Raw genomic sequence first — 25,286 nt, 5'->3', positions numbered from 1 at the left:
GCTTCTCGCCAAAAAAAATATTTCCCAAAAATTTATCTCCTATTCCTTGCTCTTCCTTTGTCTGTTCTCGTTCTTACTCCCATTAAAGCTATTGCATCCTACGTCGGACAAGAACAAGGGAATGGAGCAGATGACGGAAAGTGCGTGCTGGTTCATTATGGTGATAGTCTTTTTGTCGACGACTAACGGCACAGCAAAAAAAAAAAAAACTAACAGCTCCACTGTAAAAAAAAATGCATTGGTCTCAAACGTTGCCACATTTCTGCAAAAACACGAGCCTGTGATTGCGTGCACACAAGAGCAAGTTCCAAGTTTAAATGTTTACCGTTTACATGCTTGTTGTTTCTTTAAGACACAGAGCGAATCTGGCTAAAGACAGAACATTTATTCCCTGACTAAGGCATTGCCATCCAAACATGGCTCCTACAAGGAGGCCACAGAGAACCCAAGGGCGTACGTGAAGTTAGCGGAAAAAAATAAAACATAAATTTATCGTGTATGAACGAAGAAAAATAACGAAATTTCTAAGAAACGAGAATTCAGTGTACGGTAATACAGCTTGTGATAACAAATGCTTACAAGCACAATGTGGCCCTGACAATGTAGCAAGTATAAGACGGTATTATATATGCACCGTCTTGGTTCATGTATACAGCGCACATGATACCACGACGAAGAACAGACAAGCGCTCACTCCCAACTAAAACTTATTCGGAAAAAAATAGCTGAGATATAGGTGAAGTGCAACTTAACAGAAATAGAAAAAGACAGCAATACATCAAAACACGCCGCAAACAAGGGGAAAAAAGCAGAAAAAGATTTACATTGGTATCATCTTCTGCAGGTGCTGTAAAGATAAATTCTGCATCGCTCAGCAGAATTTTCTCTTCGAAGGCTTCAATCACTTCCCTTGCTACCCAATTTTTATGATGGGTCAGTATAATTGTGTCGTTTAAGAAGGGTGTGCAGCCGCATTCAAGATAATGAGCGCCAGGAGAGTACTTTTGTGGTTTCTGATAATGAGCGTTCGTGTTCCCGAAGGCTATTGTATCCCAAATCAATTTTAGTTCCAAGTCAGCGCCTATCTGCGGTTTTTTCGTTGTCATCCTCTCGTGGGCGCTGTATCAACCAACATGAGCGCGTGCCAACTCGCTAAAGCTTCCATTCTTATATGTATACAGCACTGAACCAAAACGATGCGTCTAACAGAAAATGCCTAAAAATGAATTCAGTCAGTAATAAGAAGAAAGTACATCTTCATGGCATGTTTAAAGCAAAGCAGTGACTTGCACAAAAGGGTGGGATTACGTATTACATATTTGAAGCCTTTTCTAATATGCGAAACGTCCAGGCCGCAAAGAACGTGGGAATTGGGGTGTCCTACTGCGGCGTTACTGGTCCCAGCTCACTGCTCGGGCATGAAGCATGTGCAGTCTTGCTTCATGCGAGTTTTTATTTCAATAGCAATTGTACGGCACGTGGTCGTGACGTGGACAAATGCAGCAGTCGACGTCTTTAAGGTGAAACTCTCTATTCGGCTGAACTTGTGGCCATCAACGGAAACTTAAATTGCAGCAAGTAACACACGCTTTGCACTCATATCTGCTCACAGAGCATCGGTCGTCGATAAATTGGTCGCGGTTGGCATGCGCCATCTTCTATACATTTCACGTCGAACTTTTCAGCCTTGTCACTGGTGACCACGGATGCTCTGCAATAATTTTCAGTGTTCGCGTCTTGCGCGCAATCTTAACAAGATGATCTACTGCAACCGTGAAGCTTCTCGAACACAGAGGTCCACCATGAGGGATCAGTGGCTGCGGTGTTCTGCTGTGCACCCGGAGGTTGCGTGTTCAATCCCAGCCGTGTCAGTCGCATTTCGGTAGAGTCGAAATGGTGGAGGCCCGGGTGCTTAGAGTTAGATGCACGTTAAAGAACACCAGATGGTCCAAATTACTGGAACCCTCCCCTACGGCCTCTCATAGCGTAGCGATATCGTGGTTTAGGAAGGTAAAAGCCTAGCTGTTATAATTAGCTCGAACACAGGCACAATCTGTGCCGAACATTGCTGACAGCATTTTTGGGCGTAAACCATATACAACAAATTTGAAACAAGCGTGATTGGCGATATGGACACTCTCGGTGGATTTTAAGAGTTACCGTCATGTCTCTGATATGGATATGCATGTACATATCCGGGACATCACGGGATATGTGACAGTAAGGGGGAGAGACCGCAGCTGGCACCATTCGAGGGCGTGGATGGACGGACTTGCCAACACCGCGAGTATAATTCGTTAAATGTTTTTGCCTTGAAATTTTGAAGCACACGACCTGTGAAACTCAACCATGCGCCATCCATGCACCTGTGTTATAAGTGTGAGCTATTTATATACATCTATTACCGCTGGCGGCACCCAGTTCTCGGAGGCGCTTGACAATGTTTTCTATTAAGTAGCGCTCCCACATTTTCTTTAATTTTGAAAACTTCTTTTCAGACGTCCACTAAAAACTGGCCCCTTTCTGTACCTACTCGAGACGTGGAAAAAAAATACCGGGCACACCTTACATCAGACGCCACCACGTGGCAGGAGACGCAAATGGGACACTCCGGCGCTGTAGTTTAAAAAACAATGTCTAAGAGCAGCGGGTTTGGTATTGTCGACACTTGGAGCTCGTTGCTCAAACACAAACGCGTAACAACTGCGACAATCGCTGGTTCACGCATGTGCTTTGTATACCTGTGTGTTCTGTTCGAGCGTCTTCCTTCGTGGTTCAGTGGTGCCCTTCAAGTATCGAGCTGCTTGGTTTTCTTTGTGCGTCTTTGCTATTTCTTGCTGTCGCATTCATTGCTTCTCCCTAGCGTCAAAACTGTCTTTTTCAAATAGCTTGATATGTGCACAATTGTTTACACACAGCAATGACTTAAGTCAAGATTTTATTTTGTTTACCAGCTTTCTTGATTTAAGAATCGTTTTGATGTCATTATTTCTGGGAATTGGACATATTAGGGTTTACTGAGTTGACCGAGTTTGATTCTAATTTATGTAGGTAATTGAGACAAGCTTCAGTCAGGTAAGACAATAGTTCCTCAAATAGAACATCTTTTTTTGTTCTCACTCACTCTTATTGTGTCTGCTTCACTTGCAACATATTGAAATTAAAATTGGTCAGTAAATTGGCTCCTAAAAAGAATTAACATATCACTTATCTGTCGTGGGTGTTGTCTTATGGGTGTTGACGTGGCTTTGGCTGAAGGGCAGCCGTTCCGACAGCTTCTACACGAAGCAAATGTAAGTATTCTGGAGTCAATTTCGTAAGTTGTTCAGGAGGAGAAACAAGTTACTGTAAAACAAGCCCACCTAATATAATGAGCTTAATTAACACAACTATGAAAATACTGACATTGCGAGGAATTGGGTATTTCGAACTTGCAGAACTTTTCACTTTTTACCAATGTATGAACGTAAGTTGCCAAGGCCACATAGTAACTGCTGATGAGGAAAATGCCTGATTTTAAAACTTTATCACACTGACATCGCAATTGTTCATTATGGGTGCAAAGCTTATTCACCATCACTGTGATTTGCCAACTCCCCGTACACAAGTGAATTGTTTATATAGAGAATACACCGGCTGATTAATTTTATGAACCCTATGTTTTTTTTTCAACAGCATATCAAGTTTTTATTTTGTTTAACAGTTTTGATTGAAGAATCGTTCTGATGTCATTATCCCTGTGAATCGGACATATTAGGGTATACTAAGTTGTTGGAGTTCGTTGTAATCTATGTCGGTAATTGAGAAAAGCTTCAGTCAGGTGATCTGAACTAAGAATTTTCATAAGTGTGAACCCCTTCTTCTCTTCTGCGATTATCAGCTACATAGTGGAGTCTCCAAAATGGCTTTTGACCGTCGGAAAATACAAAGAGGCCGATGAAGCCATCAGGAAAATCGCCAAGATGAATGGCCGCAAGGACATCACCGAGGAAGACCTAAGCAGGCTGAGGAATAAGTACAAAGAGGTATGAATCATACTGCCAATCCGTCTCTTCCAAAAAAAAAAAAAGAGGGGGGGTATCCCTACGTCCTAGGAATCGGTGTAACATGACAATGAAACGAGTTCTTGCAAGCGCACTTTGTTTACTGTACATTGATATAAAAGAGGTTATATATAGGTGGTGTGTGTTTTACATTTAAACCACTGTTTAACGTAAATGCATTCATGTTGACGCTTAGTGACAAGTATTGATGCCGACGACTAACGTCTATGATTAATGATTGAGTAATGATTGAACATGTTTTTGGAGTCATAGATGTCTGTGGTAGCATTAGTAAACGGTGAAAGAGAAACCAAAGAAAGCGGTGTTATAGCCAGAAGAGCATGACTGATGGTACGCCAAACTTCGGCTAAGGTCGTCTACTCGCGGCATGTTAGAGCTATTGAGCTATTGAACATCAGTACCCAATCAGAGGGAAACGCAACGCGCGTTGTATTTTGTTATAGACCGTAGGATTTTTATCGGGGCGAGAGTAAGCGGGAAACGCAGTTACATCCAGATGAAGCAGGCGTGTTGCTCTATGCATTGCAGAGCACGATGTTTGCATGAATGGAGGCTATATGTTATAAGCTACGCCGACGCTTTGGGTATTGTCACCACCTGGCGGTATGTTAAGGTGTTGACAAAATTACACTTCTCCTATTGGAAACGCGCCAAATGGGACGAACGTGTAGAAACGACGCGTTGAAGGAACTAATCCTGGATGTCATGGTCATTATGCATTGCTACACTTTACCAAGAGCACTGTGAGAGGGCAGTGATAGATACAATGAATGTGTTTTCAAAGCCAACAAAATGAGACAGTGGCGCAGTGGATAGCGTGCCCGGCAACAGTCGTCGTCGACCGAGATCTCGTGGGTTCGACTCCCGTTGACAAAATTTGTTTTTCTTCGTCTTCTGATCGTGTGTATTTCTCCGATATTTCCGTGATGGAAGTACGTCACTGAAGTCTTCGTGAGCCCCAGCATGAACGCGTTCGTATAAAAGGATCACTCGATAAAGATGCGTCAAGAGCCATACCTCTTAATGGTCAATGCCGTAGTGTTTGCTTTTTTTGCAATAGTTAAAATAAGTAATGCTATGCCTCAGTAGCCTTTGCGTACAGATTGCATATGTGTGCCCATAAAAATTGACTGCAATAGTACAGTGAGAAGCTGTTGTCTCTAACGCACTTACCAAATTTTTACTAGTAGTTACCGTAAGATTCAGACACCCGGGGTTTCGCAATTCGCCGGGCTGCACTGTATACGAATACATGGACAACACAAGTGACATATTACCCATACCGGGGCTGATGACGCGCATGAAATTCGCTGCATCGTGATCCTCACTTAGAGTTTCATTTACTAGGGGCTGGCGTGAAATATATTCTACGGTGATTTTATCCGGTTTGCGTTTTATGATGCACCTACATTGTTCCATGATACTGCAAGGAATTTGTAAATACATACACTGAACGTGGTAGGCGAGACTTGTAATATCTGCTTAAGTGGATGCTTCTCTACGGGTAGCAGTAGTTCTGTTCAGACTTTCAGTTTTTTATGGAGTGCACTCGCGCATCACCTTTCATACACGACCATGTGCGGTGACGTTTTGTAACACACTTGTCATTGAGAGTTGGCGATACTTATCAGAAATATATTGTAAGCAAAATGAAATAATTAAGTGCTTGTTTTCTTTGTTAGAAGCAATATATATAACTATTGCAGATTCCAATAAAAGTATATAGGATGTCATTTGAAGTAATCGTAAAAGGAAAGAAAAATGTGGACGGCAAAATAACTGCAGGAACCTGCGACCGCTCGCACGTTAGGTTCTTGCCGGTGAAAAGTTGTTTTTTCGTCCACTTTTTTTCTTTCTATTTACAAACTTCTAATTACATACCTTATACTTTCATTGGCATTTTACCTGCTAGTCTTCATTACTATACCGTTATAAAAGGTTCGAATTTGTGATCATATACATTTTCATGGCGCTTTTACGACCACATATACATGAGCTTTACCTATTTAAACTTTACGCTGCCTTTAGGCCCTCAGATATTTAGAAGTTATAAGGTGGGTTTCCTGACTATGTCCATCATGGTGATCAGTGGAGACGGCAGGTTGAAACTAACGAGCAGAAACTGTGCTGTATAATTTTGAGCCACAAAAAAAGTCTTGAATAAACGAGGCATAGAAACTGAACAAGCCCGAAAGGAGAGACTATATATGCAGTCGAACAGTCATTACAGACGATAACTTTTACAGACCACTCATGCAAGCATGCGAATGTTTGTAATGATTTATTTCAATAAATTTGATGACAATGTGGGTACAAGAGGAAATAAAAAGCCTGTAGGCAGGGGAGTGGTCCGAGGGACAACAGACTAAAACGCTAAGGTCAGGTAGGTGAATTCACTGGTGGTGCAATGAGATGCAGCTTCTTCATGGGATTTTTTACAGTAAATTTTGCGCCGTAGTTGTCAGTGTGTCCCCAAATGTTAGCGAACCACATTTGCTGGAGGCAGTGAGTTGCAGACGCACAGCCTTGCTACCCACAGCGGCTAGTCATATTCTCTTTATTGCGCCTTTTGAATATTAGCCAACGCAGTGTTTTCCGCAGGTTAACAGAACACAACTAGCTAGATTTTAAAATGTTTTCTTACGTTTTTGAAGACTACAGTCTTACAATACTTGAACTCATACGTGTAGTATGTATGTATGTATGTATGTATGTATGTATGTATGTATGTATGTATGTATGTATGTATGTATGTATGTATGTATGTATGTATGTATGTATGTATGTATGTATGTATGTATGTATGTATGTATGTATGTATGTATGTATGTATTATGTCACACTATTCAGCCCCCTGGTCATAGTTCAAAGTTTAAGCACTCGCTGATCGCCCAGCCACTTTGGTAGCTGCGTTCATACTTGTAAACATTGTCGATCAATTAGCAAATATATGGGGTACCACATCAATACCTAAATATTAGGTGGTGAGTTTCTTTACCACAAAATTTTAACGTAATTTTAAAGACCCTAGTATTTCTTAGGCTGCGCTCAAAATGCGACGCTATGCATTACAAAGCCCTATGCCGTTGATATATGGTGCTGCCACCTGGCAATCGTTTAGAGTTCTTCCCAAGCTTTTGTTTCCCGACGCAACTGCCAGTTGGCATCAAGTGTTGTCGCGCAGCCGCAGTTTTCGTATACTTCTCGTCTGGTCACATGCTCTGTTCACCAGGTTTCGCATATGTTGTCCCGAGCATTGCGTGTCGACACCAATTCATACGTATTCCCTAGCGGTGTGTTCGAAAGTTATAGCTGTAAAACGCATGTCTTTCTTGTTAGACTTGCGTTAGGCTATTTCATTCTGCAGCGTGTTCTATTTTATTTTCCTTTTTTTTTAGTTTTGTACCTCTTACATTAACACTAATAAGCGTGACGCACACGAACTGGTATTACGAGACGTCGGGTAAAATGTTCATTTTTCCTTCTTGTTTCTCGATTCAAAGTCGTTTGGAATTCCGTGCCAATTGAAGCAATATTTCTACATAAACAATACCACCAACTATGAGACTTGTTATAATGTGAGACAGCATTATACAAAAGTTACTTATTGGGGTTTGCAATCCAAGTGAAATAACTTCAGGGTATTTTATACTTGATGAATGTTCAATTACGTACAACAAGAACTCATTTGTGAATGGTAAATAAAAACGCTTTTTACAACTCATTTCAGTCGACATCACGACTAATCATTATGAAGATTGACTTTTTTTAACGGTGATCCTATAGAATCAGAATAGCCGCAAGTGAAATGCCGGCACAAATGGGGAAATGTGATTGTGGAAGCAAGTTGAATCACTCTAAGTGACAGTAACAGGATTGACTTACACGTAAAGCTGGATGCTCTTGTAAGCCTCGGCGTTATATAAAAAGGCTCATTCTTTTATTGAGAACATAAGCCTAAACAAAAATGTAGATGATGCAAAAGCATAAAACTTCAACAATATGTCAGCTTCCCTGTACACGCCTATATCCATCGACAGCCCACTATCGATGGTTGTGGAGATAAAGTTTTGCCGCGTAAGGAGTGATTACGTACAACGGATGTCCTCCAACGTATGAAAAAACCCGTTTCGTCGCTTTTCGCCCACTTTTGCCGCCACAGACAGAATTTTGAAGCGCCTGTTAAGTCGAGAGGGCCGGGTGCTCGTAGCTTCAAAGATGGCATCGACATCACGTGCACGTACCTCACGGTGACGGCAATTGTCGGCAGATTCCAACGAGTTTGAGAGAGAGAGAGACATGCAACTTCATTTTAAAAAAGACCGACGAGTTGTTCAGGGATCTGGGCAGATATCCCCGCCTAGGAGTCGGCCACGAGCCCTTGAGCTCTGGCGGTGGCCCCGGCCCGCTGAACGGCCCACGAGTTTGATTCACATTTTTTATGATGTCAGCAGCGAAGACTCGAAATGTGGTTTTGACTGATCAGATTAAAGCACAGAATGTGAAAGAGCCGCGCGACATCTATAGGTTTCCACCGTGGTAACTCGCTTTCATCTGCCAATTTAGTGGTTGTGGCCATGCTCCACTCTAAAAAAATATCCGATGTGTTCTAAAGCTGTCAGTTCTTAGCAGCAGGGTGTCAACATTGTTTGAGCGGCATCACTTGCCGCAGGCTGCTCGACGAATGGAGTTTAGCATAAGACGACGACCCGCGAGGAACCTCGGGCAATGCGCTACGTAGTGCCGCGGGGCGTTTTGTTGAAGCCATCATTTTTTTATGCTAATACTTATATGAAAAAATCTCCTAGGGGTAACACAAATAAATATGCATCACAGCATACTTGAGTGAAAAGTGAGTCAGAAAACAAATGTTTTTTTGGGAAACACGCTGCACAAACTTGTGCTTCACCGCATTATGTAGCTTCATTGCGTGGTGGCATCAAAACCGATATAGGGTTAACGTTTTCTTTTCTTTCTGAATACAAGCTGCAGATACAACGCTTATATTTACTGTAATAGTAGATATGGAATTTTCGGTCAAAAGATATATCTGTAAGTTCTTGTGTGTCCAATTGGTTAAAAACCCCGCTTAGGTATTTACTGCTATAATTTTTTATCAATATATGTATTGCTGCTCAATTGTTTACTACGGCTTGCTTTAAAGTGATTACCATTGAAATGCGGATTCCTTGTTATACAAGTTCATACAATTTATTAGTGTATGAATCATGTTTGTGGCCGCAGAGCTTATCAAGGTACACCAAAATGGCCTATTTTCTTGTGGACAGAATAGTGTTACGATGCAGTACAAGACGTGTGAAGTTCTGAATGCAAGAATGCTATAATGGTTCACGCTCATTCAGATGTGTATGTACAATTTCTATACAGCAACACAGGAATCGGGAAGCGAAAGGCTGGGCTGGCATCAAAGCCCTGTTCACTTCAAGAACAATGATAAATTTTACAGCAACCAACGCCGTATTTCAGTAAGTACGTTGAACACACCTGTTCTTTCACATGCGGGCTTAATCGCGTCGGGTGTGCACGTGAGGGCTCATAACGTTGACGTAATTCATTTGTCATACTCCTCTATCGCCATCAGATCCATTCAAGTGGCGTCGCGTCTGGTATTTAGAAACCTCTCAAGTAAAATTCTACAGAACGTGATCTCCTTCTAAAACTGTCCCTTTAATCAGCAAGCGTAAGTTGCACATGTGGTTCTCAGCCTCAAAAATAATTCTTGCCGCATGTGCAGTGAACGTCCTGAATCTATAAGGAGTGAATGTTATAGAAAACAATCATGGAAACACCATGTCACACGATTATCAGACAGGAGCGATTGTGAAAAAAAAAATGGTGGGCAGGCGCAAGCTTACCCTCTTTCGTATTCTAGCGAAAGTGATTGAAAATTAATGGGCACTTCAGTTGTCTCGATAGGTTGCTCTTTCGGGATTTCGTTCTTTGGGAGTAATCGAAAACAAAGCAGTTCGCTGTTTAGAACTTTTATACAACCGGACAGCTTTACCTGAGTCTATTAAACCAATTTAAGAAGACTATATCAACTAAACGTTTTTTTAACAGGCGCTTTTATTCCACAAGGGATCAAGTGTAGCAATTTTCATTGTATGCGAATTTTGTGCGGCGTATAAGGTTTTGTTGGAAAGAGCAAGGGCAGAATGAACCAAGATAGCTAGTCGAGTTGTTTTTTAGAGTCGAGATAGATAAGGTCGGTATTGTCCATAAACCCACAAAAGGGTAATTATTTTTTTAAAGAAAAAGAAAAAAACAGTGGGGCGAAGCACGTAGGGAAGAAAGTTACTGCTCTACTAATGTAAAAACTGATTGATTGATTGATTGATTGATTGATTGATTTATTGATTAAGTGATTGATTGATTGATTGCTTGATTGATTGATTGATTGATTGATTGTCACTTTTATTGTGGCGCAATCGACCATGGATGATCAGCCATAAAACGAGCGATGCCTCGCTATATAAAAGAATTTGTTCATAAGATTCAAATCTAAGTAAAAATTTGTTTTGAAATCACTTTATAAAATAATTCGCAAGAAAGAAAAAGAAAAAATAGACTAACGTTGTTACTGAATGCGCTTCATTTTGTGAGCTTTATTAGTATAAGTAACCCCAAAATAATTAAAATTCCACCTGCGGGATAACTCTTTACCGATAAAGCAAGAAAGGTAAGAATACAATTGCGCTTTTTCTGATATTCACCGTTACGTTTACATTTTCTAACCATGTTTCTAGAGCCTTCATATACATCTGCAGACTTTGATAAAGGGTATGTATATCTACTGTTGTAGCGAACAACGCTATATAATCGGCATACATATAAACTTGCACGATGAGAATCGTGCATGGTAAAATATTAAATATTAAAGGGGGAAACACTGACCCTTGCGGGAGGCATATACAGATTTTCCCGCTCATTTTACTCCAAGTGCCAGTCTAAATAATCGGCGTGCCATTGAAGTAATATGAGCGCCGAGCTATTTAATTCATGTGCCAAACAGTTAATCCAAGCGCCAACATATTTAATCCAAGCGCCAACTCAATGAGGCCGCGTGCCAGTGAGTTTAATCCAAGTGCTACCGTGTTTAACCCAATCGTCTATGATTTTAATTCAAGCGCCAGTCAGTTTAATTCATGCACAAAAAGCAAAATACAGGGCGTAAAATGGCAGTGCAATTGAAATGCATTTCTTACATTATAAATAACAATAGTTGGAGGGTAGAATAAATCAGTATTATTGCTATTCACCGCTAGTATTCGGGAAAAAAATACTGCCGTGGTTCGCTTGAGCCATGTTTGGAGTGCTTATACTTTGCTATGTACAAGTTTGTGGATGAGTGCTTGGCGCGGCTAGAGTCATTTTAGAGCAACGAAAGAAAAAGCAGAAACATGTTAATGAATATTCTGTTTGTTAATAAAGCTCATAATTGAATTTGTATAGCATTAGAAGACTGGGCCAGGTCATGTATTTGAAAGACAGAATATGCTTATGGGAGTGCCGGAATGCATACCACGATTTCAAAAACCTAGCCGTGGGCAGTGATGGCTCAGAGCAAATATATAATGAAAAAATTAAGGGGCCAATATATTTAAGTGACTACGGACCGTATTTTTCTTCACGCTGTTGTACATATTAGCAATTTTTATTACTAGGCACACCACACAAGTAGAGTGGAAAATTTTTTGGCGAATTTAGAAAACTTTTCACTCGTCGTTTAAAAAATTTCCCTCAAAAGTCAGTGGCAACCTTGGGCAGCAGAGCCGTGGTTGACCCCGGCATAAGAAAACTTGTGCTAAACAAAGAGGAGCAAAAAAAAAAAAAACAAAGCTGACTTGTTTCTTCACGCAAGACACCCCTTGTGTGAGGCAGCCCCAATTTTTTTCAATATGACACTCTTTGTGGTTCTTTGCATGCTGTAAGCAGCGGCGATGTCACTCATTTTCTCGATATTCGACTGTGAATTTATCACCAGCTGTGCGGGGAACAGCCAGATAGTCCCCTTTTGCGGCAGCCGTTGCGTTGATGAACGGCGACCCCGCAAGACTGCCGCGACAAGTAATCATGGGAGAAACACGACGGCGAGCGTGTTTCTACTAGCGCTGCGTGGCGCCACCTTCCTAATCACTCCTTTCTTCCAAAGCGTGCGGAAAAGCCCCCTTACGTGACGAAAATATTTGTGAGAGAAAGCCAACTTCCTGGGGTGTTTGGCATAGCCCCATGTTAATATATGAAGAATCCCGGATATTTTTGTTTCATGAAGCTGTAAAGTTTACAACACATTGTCGTTAAAAACACTGTCGTATTCGAAAATATTTTGATGTAAAAGATAATGTGAGTTCTTTGGACTATAGTGGAAAGTGCGAGTCTCCGAGAGTTAACATTTTCAGTTGTATACATGGAAATGTCAGGAGTCGAAAAAAGAAAGCAGGCAACCTTATTGTTGTTAGTGTAGACAATACGCGAACATAGGCTAACCATTTGTACTCACCAGAACCACTATTCTGCGATTTCACGTGCCAAGTATGAAACGCTGTAGCCTACCTGACCGTGGGGCCTAAATCCATGTTTACACGCTTAGCCCCGCCTAAATGTGGTCACCATGGCCGGAAATCAAAGATGCACTCTCAGTAGCGCAATGCTCTCCTCATACACAGACATTTCTTGGAACATAAGTTGGTCTAGAAACGAATAGAAGTAGGTGGGTATTGAACTAAGCAACGCGTCGTACAAAGTTGGCGCACAAATTTAGTGCGTTCTGTTGCTTGTGCTACACATGTACTACTGTCCCATGCTTATTCATGCTAAAGATTTGACATTTCTCGTTTCATAGGCGTACGATATATGGCTGCTAATGGAATTAACGCACGACTCTCCCCATGTAGGAAGAAGTGAAATAATGCTTAGATATAGTACTGCATCGCTGCCCAATATACTTCCTCTGCACTGCCTCAGCCACCTATATCCGGAGCCCTCCACTACGGCGTCTCTCATAATCAAATGGTGGTTTTGGGACGTTAAACCCCACATATCATTCAATCAATGCCTCAGCCACCTAGCGGCCGTGGTGTAATCGTTAAAGCATAACACTCCAGATCAAGAGGTGTAGAGCTTGAACTATACTTTCCGGCCGTTTTTCCAAATTACCGTATGAATGGCTGTTGAGTTTAAATGTTCATTTGAGGTCACCGTGAAGAGGAAGCATACCCCACTGAGGACTATTTTAAAAACAGAAGGTACTCCTGGAAGAAGTACCGTTTCGGGCGTAATTCCCCAAAATGGCAATAGTAGTATAGTAGTAGTTACTTTCCAAAAATGATAATTTTCTCGTCTCTTCAATTTTTCTATGTGTCAGTTTATTTATTGTGGTGAACTTGCACTTCCATCGCGTCCTGCCCTCAACCTTACTACACGAAAGCGTCGGCTGTCTGTGTGCACCGTATTTCGTGTGTAGGTGAAAGCCAATTACATCAGCCTGCCCACACGGGTCTGATCGGTTCACGAGGATAGCACCTTCCCAACTTAACTGGAATTAATGGCAGCGTCATGCAAAGCTCTTCCTACGGCAGTCCGCTTTGACAATCACGATATTCTCCGATTCTCGCAGGTTGTGCACAGCTCTTGTACGGTACCAACTGGCACTTGACACAGGGCTGCTGCCGATAAATCCGTACTACAACTTCCTCATCGGTGGGTCCATCGAGGTGGTGAGCGGAGTTGCGTGCCTGTTCATCCTGTGGTACCTTCCCCGAAAGTGCTCAACTATCGTATTTATGGTATCCACCATGGCGTCTTACGTCCTCCACGCCTGTTTACCAAAAGGTTTGTCTCCAATACAGCGTTATCTGGCGTTGCTAGACATTTTCGAAACAGCGATGATCTTGACATAGGATGAAGATTTGCATTTTCAATGATATACATTCTCGGCAGCAGTAGTGCAGTCGACATAGGCTGACAACATGGTATTTGGCTCTGTTCGGCTACTTTAGATGTGGTTCTCCAAGCATCTTGCTCACTGAAACTTTACGAAAAGGCTGTTCATTATGTTAGGAGATAGTATTGTGCTATTAACCTCGTTGAAGGGTTGTAATTGGCACAAGTATTTATGTAGGAGGTCATGCAGCACATATAGCATACCTACATGTCAAGTTGTTATAGCTTATCGAAGGTGTGCGCTGCAACATTATATTATAAGCGTGGAACAAGTCCTCCGGAAAAAGCGCCCTGGTAGCAACCAAAATTGTTTGCCTGGAGCGTCAAAAGGTATAAACTGGCATCCCAAATTCGCGATCATAAGTGGCCTGTAAAAGGCGATGTGAATGTCTATGCTGCAGAGTGTTGGCTGCTCTTTATTATGCACAGCATGGCGTCATACTCTAATTCAACTCAACTTGCCATTCTTAGTGCAAATTAAAACAAGTCAAATATTTTTTACGTATTTGAGCCACACTTTTGTGTCTGAGTTTCGAGTCGCCGAATAAGTCACTTTTTTGAGGTTCGCCCCTGAATTAATAGCTCTATTACTATCACGTACATTGGATTTTCAAACTAACTCACACACACATACTTTGGCTGTTGACATAAGACACTCCAACCGCGTCGAATACTAAATGTGGCGTCAGTACCATGCGCTAACTTTGCGGGGCAAGCACTTACAAGCCGCCCGGAAAAGACTGTACGTGTGTATACAGCATTTGCATGTAGCGCAATGCATCGCTGTAAAATGTCGTGTGACCGCCTATAAGAATACAGGTATCACGTCATAGTCAATCGAAAGCTGTCCTAGAAATCCAGTGTCTTAAATCCCACTGTCTGGTAACCACTTAGTTTCTTAGGCTCAACTAGTGTTGTAGTGTAGCCGTATCCCGAAAGATTACGGCCACTAGCATAGTCCGGTCTTAGCGAGCCGCAGGGCATGTGTTAAGTCTCCTCGGCACACGTGTGTTCGGACAGTCATGGCTCCGAGCGCAGCATGGCAGAAACACGGTACTGCTCAAGGTCGCAACTCTGTATTGCATGCGGCAAAAGAAAAAAAAAACGCAATACAGAGCCCGTTGCAACAGGGGTGGCAGGAAAGCAAATGGGCTTATTCACGCCCCGGGCGAGACGTACTACACAGGGTGCCGCGCGCACGTCTCCGTGGGCAAAAGTGATTCCTGGTAACACCAGGACAAAGGGCTCGGTCACTCGAGCCCCACGTTTGGCGCCAGTGTAGTGTAGCCGTATCCCGAAGAATTATGTCCACTAGCGTGGGTCTGATTTTAGCGAGCCGCATGGCACGCGTTAACCGTCGCCTCTGCACACGCGTGTTCGGACAGCGATGGCGCCGAGAGCAGCGTGGCAAGAACATGGTACTGCTCAAGTTCGCAACACTTTACTGCCTGCGGCAACATCAAAAACGTAGTACAGAGCACTTTCAAAAGGGCTGGCGGGAAAGCAAATGGGCTTATCCACGCCCCGGGCGAGAAGTACTGCACAGGGTGTAGCGAGCACGTCTCCATGAGCAAAAGTGATTCACAGTGACGCCAGGACAAAGGGCCCGTTCACTTGAGTGAGCAAACAGAGGTAATATACTGACTCTAGAGGAAAAGCTAGGCCGGAAAAGCTGTAATCACAAAAGCATTGACTTCTTATAACGTAGGCATTGTTGTCACCACAATACTATAGAAAAGCGCTAAATTTAAACGCTTAAAACTCAAATTTTTGAAGTACAAATCGAAAACAAGCACGTTCACGTATTATAAATAAACTAAAATTGTATGAAATTTATATCAATTACTTTTAAGAAAGATACAATGACCATTTATCCAATTTACTGAGCACGAAGAGACGCGTTCGCAGGTTTCTTCAATAGATGGCACCCCTATTCTTGTAGCGTTGAGAGCGTGGTGATGCGGCGGGCGGCTGATTGCGCCGACTTGCTTACGTGCCGGGTGAATCAGCGTCCGTGTTGTTGGTTTTTTTCCTGTTGTTGTTGTTTCCAGGAGCCAAAAACTCGACTTCATGTGGCAGTCTCCTAATGCGATATAACAGAAATTCACGAAACAGATAAAATTCCGGGTGTAATTGCAGCCTGCAGTGGTGACTCCTAGTGAACGTCACCCGAAAGCCGAGTATCGTTCCATCATGGCGGCACCCGAGTGGTTATGGGTTTTAATGCATGAACCCTATGGGGAGCTTTTCGTTTAGAGTCTGTTCATTTATGAGCGATGCAAAAACTCCACTCGCGTTGGCTTCCGAGAGGTACGGGTCGGCTTAGTGTGATCACGCACTAGGACACCACACCGCTCTTCAGCCTAGCGTTCAGAAGGGGCGACAAAAAGTAAGCGTTCGCTGTGGGGTCAAGGCGCCGAACGAGCCCCAAACAAAGGGAGCCGACAGACGGGAAAGAAATGCGTGCTTATTCCATGTTGTCCCGGAGAGGTTCTCTCTCGCTCCCGACGTGCGCACACGAAACGCCCCAAAAGATTCCGCACACGGTGCCAAAGTCGACATCCTCTACAGTGTGAGAGGGCCTAAGTCACTGCCCTGTCCCCCAGCGTGGCAGACCGCGGAGGAGACTTGTGTCAGGACATGAGAACGACAGAAAGAGGTGGCAAAGTCCGCGCAAAGGCGGCGGGATAGCCTCAATTCCCACAGTGTCTGGAAAGAAAAAAAAAATTAATCCTTATCCCCCCCCTCACCCGGAATAACACTATAAGACGAATATGTTGTGCGTAAACGGTATATCAATTCATGGGGATGTTTCCGTAGTTAGATATGATTAAAATGCTCAACATTGCCTCTTTCTTTATTCTGGCAAAGCTATAGTCAAATTTTCACAATACGCATACTGATTCATATTCCAAAAATTTTTCTGGTCTTCGCAAAGCAGCAGTGGTGAATGAACATGGGCTTTTCACGAACGACTTGCATGCAGTGCCAAGGCTGGCGGTCCAGGTCCATTTCTTACCATTAAGCAAATAAAACTGAAGCCAGGATGAAAAACATGGTTGAAAGGGAAGTGACTTGCGTAGCGATGACGCGAAGTTACTAGTTAACTCCCATGGATGATATTCAGGCAAAAGCTCAAGAACGTTTCCGTCGTTCAAGTGGCACGGACATAATGTAGGACCTGTAGGTTCAACTCCTAATGCCGGAAGTCGTCTAATCATGCACTTTGATTTCAGTTATGCGTGCTATATACACGCGTGTTAAGCTTCAAATATAACGATTTTGCATATCTCTGCCATCTTCCTTTCATATTCCTGTCACTATTGTTCTAAATTGCTTACGTACCACTGAACGAGATTTCAACTTTTAACGGCGCTCGATGCAAGGGTGTCGAGGTTATAGTGCTCTACTTCTGAACCGAACGCCACTTGATTGAATGCCGGGCGTGGCAGTCGCATTTTCATGATGATGAAATGATAGAGGCCCATGTACTTCATAGGTTTATGAGCACGTAGAAGAATGCCAGATGGTCCAATTTTCCAGCGCCCTCCACTATAGTGTCCCTCAAAATCCTATCCTAGTATAAGTATTACTCACCATTTATACCACTGTCACAGGGTACAGTCACTAGTGACAGTCAAGGTTGATCACGCGTGCAAAATGGTCAACAAACGGCTGTGCTTCCTTACTCAACACGCACTCAACTTTACTCGCTCGTCTATGATGCATTTATGCACCTGAAATTTCAGGGTAGCAACAGGAATTTTAGAACACTGCGCTTCACAAGTATGATTCAATAAGGAGAAAACCATCGCAACTTCAATCCCCTCCTGCCATGCGGTAGCGAAGAGCCTCGTGAAATTTTTCGTTGAATATATCAGCCCTGTGTCTTTTAAGCGATACAGATTTACCCTTAATTTATAATGGGTAGGCACTTATCGTCTTCACAGCCCATTTCTGCCTAAGGTGGAAAGATTTCGCCACTAATTATAGAACTTAGAAAGGATAATATATAATAAAAATATTTGAAGTACCTTTTTATCATGAATTTTAGGGTTGGTGTATATATGGTGAAGTTGTTCTACGTCCCCAATTATGTTGAGCCCAGTTTTTAAAAATTTAAAATTTTACGCGTGGTTTCAGAGATCCATCGCTGGATTTCCAGACCACAGTGGCAGAGAAACCAAAAGTAACGCATCAAGCGCGTTAGTTTTCACACACTCGGTTAGTTGCAGCGCACCCGGTGCGTTAATGCAGGTGCCCGCCGGCGACTTGCAGTGGTTACGCGAACATTCGCGACTGGCGACTAAAAAGTGACTGATGTCCACACTGGCAGAGGCTGCAAGCGAGCGACCGGAAGTTTCAAAACTGTAGTCACGTCAGCGTGCCGTTATCAGCGAGAACTCTGGAGACCAGCGCCGATCAGTTAATCGCCACCAGCTGAGTGAACGGAGCGCCCCGCCGCGGTGGTCTAGTGGCTAAGGTACTCGGCTTCTGACCCGCAGGTCGCGGGTTCAATTCCCGGCTGCGGCGGCTGCATTTCCGATGGAGGCGGAAATGTTGTAGGCCCGTGTACTCAGATTTGGGTGCACGTTAAAGAACCCCAGGTAGTCAAAATTTCCGAAGCCCTCCACTACGGCGTCTCTCATAATCAAATAGTGGTTTTGGGACGTTAAACCCGACAAATCAATCAATGAGTGAACGGAGCGAACCGAGCGTGCCGCATTTATTGTTTTCGTCCGTTCTCGCAAAGCGTTGAAAAAACAAAAAAACTCAAAAAATTGAGCATAACTGATTGGTTCAAGCAGCTTTGCGACTGCAGTCGGGTGACTGAAAAATCGGTCAGGAAGCGACTAGCCAAAGCAGTCACTTTGCGACCGTTCGCGACTGTTTGCGACCAGTCACAAATGGTCGCGCGACCGCTGCTAGTCGCCGGTGTGCACAGAACCTTTAGTTACGGTTTCTCTGGCACCGCGGTTTGGTTATTCGATCACGAATCTCTGAAACCACACGTGAGATATTCCATATTCAAAAACTTAAACTCGCCATTATCTATAACGTAGAATAACTTCGCCATATAAACAACCATCCAAAAACTTACATTATAAAGTTATTTTCATTATTTCTATCAATTAATCACTCCTAAGTAATCTAATCAGTGGCAAATTCTTTACGATTTGGTCAAGGAATTGGCTGTGAAGACGAGAAGTGCCTGCCTATTATAGTTCTTTAACGACAAATCTATATTGCTTTGAAAAACACCCTCTGTATATATATTGTGAGCGCTGACTATGTACTTCGATCATCTTCATCTGTATGACAAAACCATTGTAGTGATCATTATCGTATGTCACGCGGGCTGGCTCTCTGGCTCGTGCGTTTGGATTAAAAAAAGATAACCTGGTTGCTGCCGTGCCAGACGTGTCTCATAAGTGGTGGAGCGTGCTTTGGTTGCCACGTCCTCCTGCTCTACCCGTCACCCCTGGAGCTCCAGTCTGGTCGACGGTTGTGCCCTCAAGCAACAGCGATGGCAGAACCCAACGCGTCCGCTGCTGCAACCGCCCCTTCTCAGAAACTTAGGCTTCACTACACCGTGAGTACCTCTCATCGAGACACTCCAGTATTTTCCGGCCTTCGCAACGAAGACGTCGAAGAATGGCTGGACAGTTATGATCGAACCAGCGTTAGTAATTATTGGGACGAGGCGCACAAACTGCGCTACGTTCCTTTTTACCTCGATGGCGTCGCTAAAACCTGGTATTACAACCACGAAAGTGACTTATCCAATTGGTCAGCATTCACGGGCCATCTTCGTCAGGTAATTGGCACGTCTGCAGGATGCTCTGCAGTAGCGAAACAGAAGCTCGCAACCCGCATCCAGGGGGACGACGAATCGTATACGTCCTACATTGAAGATATTCTGGCTCTCTGTCGCCGAGCACAAAATTACATGACGGAGGCCGATGGCATCCGACATCTACTGAAAGGAATCAACTCTGTGGCCTTCAATGCTCTCGTGATCCAGAATCCGACTACCATCTGGGACGTCATCGCTACATGCCAACGCCTCGACGCGCTTCATTCCATGCGTCTTCCACACGCCTCCTGCGACGCTCGCTTTACCAAAGAGCATAAATTGCGGGCCCTTATCCGCACCAATGTCAGAGAACTTCACGGCCTTATTCCGGACAACCCAACCATTGCGTCTGTCCGCACACCTCTTCCCAACCTGCGTGAGATAATCAAGGACGAACTGGCATCAATGACAAGCGCTGCACATGCCCCCTCTCCTGTGCGCTTCCCAGTGCCTTCGTACGCAGAAGTTGCATCGCGGGCCCCAGCACCAGTTCCAACCGTGCCTGCGGACGTCAGATGCGATCATGTGGCTGCGATGACAACGCAAGTGCCAAGGCCACGCCACTATTCTACATGGCGTCCTCCGCGCCGCATCTGCTTCTACTGTGGCATAAGGGGTCATATATCCCGTTTCTGCCGCCGCCGTCAGCAGGACGAACGACTTGATTACTCAGCTTACGAGAGAGACTTTGTCCCGAGACCCGATGAGTACAATCCCGCACCGTATCCATCCACCTCCCGTCAGCCGCCCTCCCCTCCACGGTCTCATGCTGGGCCTCATCCTTCTCGTTCATCTCGCCGCCGTTCTCCGTCACCGTTTCGGCTTACGTCTTCACCCCTGCGTCCCGCGCCGATCTCTTTGGACTAGGAAAACTAGAAGGTGCAGTTTTTGGAGGGGAAACTGCTTGTTGTCGGAACGTTACAACTCCTCCGTCTCGTCCAGCTAATTTACTGCCTGTTTGTGTGGAACGTGTTTTTGTTGACGCCCTTATAGACACTGGAGCCACAATTTCAGTAATTGATTGTGAATTGTGTTTTCGCCTGCGTAAAGTGCAAACTCCTTATGCCGGTCCCATGTTATGCGGCGCTAATGACAGTCCAATTTGCCCGACCGGGTTGTGCACTGCTCGTGTTCTCATCGATGGAATTCGTCAACACATACAATTGCCTCTGCTGTCTTCGTGCGCTCATCAGATAATCTTAGGCTGGGACTTCTTGTCAGCGGCGTCTGCTGTAATTTCGCGTGGTCGGCCCCTCATTCGTATTACGGACCCTGAGCTTTCTTCTGCTGCCGACCTTTCGTCGCCCAACCTTGTGACAGCTGCGGATTTCCTCCTGCCTCCCGGACAAGAACGTGTCCTTACGATCAAGTCACAAGACATTCTAGATGGTGACGCTGTGGTTGTTCCTTGCCAGCGCTGCATTTTTCGAGGGATCACCATCGCATCTTGTTCAGTGCGGTTCTCCCGTGGTTATGCAAGCATCACGGCCTGCAACACGACGCCAGAACCACTTCTTTTGCCAGAGGGGACGACTGTTGCCAGCATTACCGAAGAAGCACCGCTTTGTGTCGTCACTGGTTCATCTGCTTCGTCATTCTCAAAGTGTATGCCAGCGGAAGATGCATTGCCTGCTCTCAAGGCCACTTTGTATGAACATCTCAACCCAACGTAAACTGATGCCTTGCTAGCGTTATTAATGAAGCCCAAAACTTGCTTTGACGTTTGTTTGGAAGGTCTGGGTCAAACAACAGTGACCACCCATCGTATCGACACCGACGGATCCCGTGTGATTCGCCGCCGCCCTTACCGTGTGTCGGCTTCTGAACGCCAGCTTATAGAAGAACAAGTCAACGACATGCTTGCGCGCAACGTCATCAGGCCTTCGACAAGCGCATGGTCTTCTCCTGTCGTACTAGTGAAAAAAAAAGGATGGCTCGGTACGGTTTTGCATTCATTACAGATCACTCAACAAAATCACTCGTAAGGACGTCTACCCAATGCCTCGCATTGACGACGCTCTTGATACTTTACAAGGTGCCGAGTACTTTTCAAGTCTTGACTTGCACTCCGGTTATTGGCAGATTCCAATGCACGAGTCTGATAAAGAGAAGACTGCGTTTGCTATGCCAGATGGGCTCTTTGAATTCAATGTGATGCCTTTAAGCCTGTGCAATGCCCCAGCCACATTCGAACGGATGATAGACATGGTACTGCGGGGATTAAAATGAAATACCTGCCTTTGCTACCTGGACGACATTCTCATCTTTTCGTCCAGCTTCTCACAGCACCTGGAACGGCTAGACGAAGTCCTCACGTGTTTAGCTAAGGCCAGTCTCCAGCTCAACACTAAGAAGTGTTGGTTTGCCAGTCACAGCATCAAGGTATTAGGTCACGTCGTCGGTAAACATGGCGTTGAGCCCGATCCCGACAAAGTTGTCGCGGTACTACACTTTCCTACACCAACCACACAGAAAGACCTCTGCAGCTTCCTTGGCTTAGCGTCGTATTTCCGCCGCTTTGTACGTGATTTCGCTACTATTGCGGCTCCTCTGCACAAAAATTCTGACCACAAGCGCACCCTTTGTCTGGTCGGATGACTGCGAAGCCGCTTTTCACACCCTCAAGCGATGCCTCACATCACGGCCAGTGCTTCGCCATTTCGACCCTGCAGCACCTACTGTGCTACACACTGACGCAAGTGGACTTGGCATCGGTGCTGTCCTTCTTCAGTGGAACCACGCTTCCGAAAAACAAGTCGTGGCCTACGCGAGCCGTACTCTGTCACCTGCTGAGCGAAACTACAGCATCACTGAGAAAGAATGTCTCGCCATTGTGTGGTCCGTACAAAAATTTCGCCTTCACTTATACGGTCGGCCTTTCACAATAACGACTGACCATCATGCTCTGTGTTGGTTATCGTCTCTCAAAAATTTGTCCGGACACCTTGGCCGTTGGGTACTACGATTGCAAGAGTATGACTACAGCGTCACGTATAGGTCGGGTCGAGAGCACCAAGATGCCGACGCTTCGTCACGTTGCCCGCTCTCGCAAAGCGCCGAAGTGTCACCTTCCATCTGTTCGTCACCGCCCACCATAGTGACCAAACAGACGGCTGCTGCTTCGAAACCGTTAGTTGCCTCGGCGGACCTTCTTTCGTCCACAGATCTCGCCTCGCTCCAACATGCCGACACCTACTGCCGCACAATCATCGATCGGCTCACTGGCTTATCGCGTGCTCCAAACAGCCGCCTAAGACAACTTGCCCGTTTCAAGAGGGAACATTATGTCGGCAAATTTACCATCCTCTCGGTAACCAATGGGTTCCCGTCATTCCTCGCTCACTTCGTCTGGAAGTTCTACAAGCGTTTCATGACGATGCGACAGCTGGCCACTTAGGGTTCCACAAGACCTACGACCGCCTCAAAACTCGCTGCTTTTGGCCTGGCCTCTCCACTTCTGTCGCCAAGTACGTCGCTTCCTGCGCGACATGCCAGCACCGAAAACGTACCACGTCTCTTCCCGCGGGGCCATTGCAACCACTGCCGTGCCCGTCCACTCCCTTTGATTTTGTGGGCATAGACTTATACGGACCTCTCCCGCTTACGCCAGCCGGTCATCGTTGGATTGTTACTGCCGTAGACCACCTTACTCGCTACGCGAAGACGGCAGCTCTTTCATCTGGTGCTACCTCTGAAGTAGCCGATTTTTTCCTTCGCGCCATTATTTTACGACATGGCGCACCGCGTGTGCACCTTAGTGACCGTGGCAAGACATTTCTTTCACATGTCCTTGCTGAAGTCTTACAGGCGTCTAACACCATTCACAAGACCACGTCAGCGTATCATCCAAAAACTAATGGTCTGACTGAGTGTTTTCACCGAACTTTGTCCGACATGATCTCTATGTACGTGCAACCGGATCACAAAAACTGGGACACAATACTTCCTTCCGTCACGTTCGCATATAACACTGCCATACAGCGTACGACGAATTTCAGCCCTTTTTTCTCGTGTATGGCCGTGTGCCGACTTTTGTTCTGGACACCACCTTTTTGTCCACATCTTCCCATCCATCTTCATCTCTCCCGGAAGAGTTCGCCGCTCACGTCGCCCGCTGCCGTGAAATCGCCCGCGCCAACACTGCTACCATTCAGGACAAGAGAAAAATCGACATTGATGCGTAGCGTCGAGTTGTTGTGTTCCGCCCAGGCGACGAAGTCCTTTTGTGGACACCTGTTCGTGTACCTGGGCTCTGCGAAAAATTCCAACGATATCTCGGTCCATACACCATCCTGGAACGAACATCTGAAGTCAACTATCGCGTTGCCCCTGTCAACGCGGCTCCTGATCACCGTCGCGGCCACACCGAGATCGCCCACGTCTCACGACTCAAACAACATATTCAGTGTCCCAACCCTTTCTAACTTGCTGCCCTCTTTCGCGAAGGGGGGAAATAGTGTGAGCGCTGACTATGTACTTCATCTTCATCTGTACGACAAAACCATTGTAGTGATCATCATCGTATGTCACGCGGGCTGGCTCTCTGGCTCGTGCGTCTGGATTAAAAAAACATAACCTGGTTGCTGCCGTACCGGACGTGGTCTCACAATATATATATATATATATATATATATATATATATATATATATATATATATATATATATATATATATATATATATATATATATATATAATGCGATGAAGACATAGCGGGGCTCGTACATGGGCGCGTGCGCGGCTAGCATGTAGCATGTGCTCGGCTCCTCGGCGCCAGTACTCGACGTCGTAACATCACTGAGAGAGGCCAAGATCAGTCGATTTCCAGCGCAGTTGGAGAATCTGGCACCAGATTCACCATCGCTGGAGCATACACAGCTGCTCTCGTGCTTGGCGCCCCAGCAGTGAAAGCACCCGCGAAGCCCAAGGCAACCATCGTTGAGCTCGGGATGAAATTCACGTGACAACCTCGGCACTATACATACCCGTAGCCACCCCCACGAGAGCAACGCAGGCCGCCGCGCAGATTGCTGCCCCGGCCGCGAGCTGGTTTTTTCACCACAGAGCTTGAATTCTGCCACGTTGCCAGAGACGACTACCTTCGCGAAGGACCCTCCGGGCACAAGGGGTGCTGGTGTCTGCGCGAAGGTACCGGAAGGACACATGGCCCGCACTACTATACTCGCAAACCCACCGGAGCCACTACTTCTGATTCGACGGCATTTCTTGACCGAACGCACACCCAATCACATCCGGTTGAGTGACAAGACTCTCATGCACAAGTGTATAAAAGTTGCTCTCTCCATAATGCTAGAGCCTGTTGACAGGACTTCGACTATCTTGGAAGAAGCCAGAGCTAGACAGGCCAGCCAAAACACGTGGTGTGCCTTCACGGATGCCGTT

The 25,286-nt window shown here is 45.0% G+C and overlaps 1 protein-coding gene across 1 annotated transcript in view; it reads left to right on the top strand.

The window, feature by feature from the left end:
- Nucleotides 1-25,286, top strand: part of LOC119187769 (solute carrier family 22 member 6-B) — a 61,936-nt gene that overhangs the window by 28,525 nt on the left and 8,125 nt on the right. Inside the window, exons 6-8 of the mRNA XM_037435846.2 lie at nt 3,881-4,025; nt 9,453-9,550; nt 13,702-13,916. Of these exons, the coding sequence (XP_037291743.2) occupies nt 3,881-4,025; nt 9,453-9,550; nt 13,702-13,916 (458 nt within the window). The remainder of the gene's footprint in view (nt 1-3,880; nt 4,026-9,452; nt 9,551-13,701; nt 13,917-25,286) is intronic.

Source organism: Rhipicephalus microplus, chromosome X (assembly GCF_043290135.1).
Source record: "Rhipicephalus microplus isolate Deutch F79 chromosome X, USDA_Rmic, whole genome shotgun sequence".
In the NCBI taxonomy this organism is placed as follows: Eukaryota; Metazoa; Arthropoda; class Arachnida; order Ixodida; family Ixodidae; genus Rhipicephalus; species Rhipicephalus microplus.
This window is presented reverse-complemented; position numbering and strand designations above follow the sequence as displayed.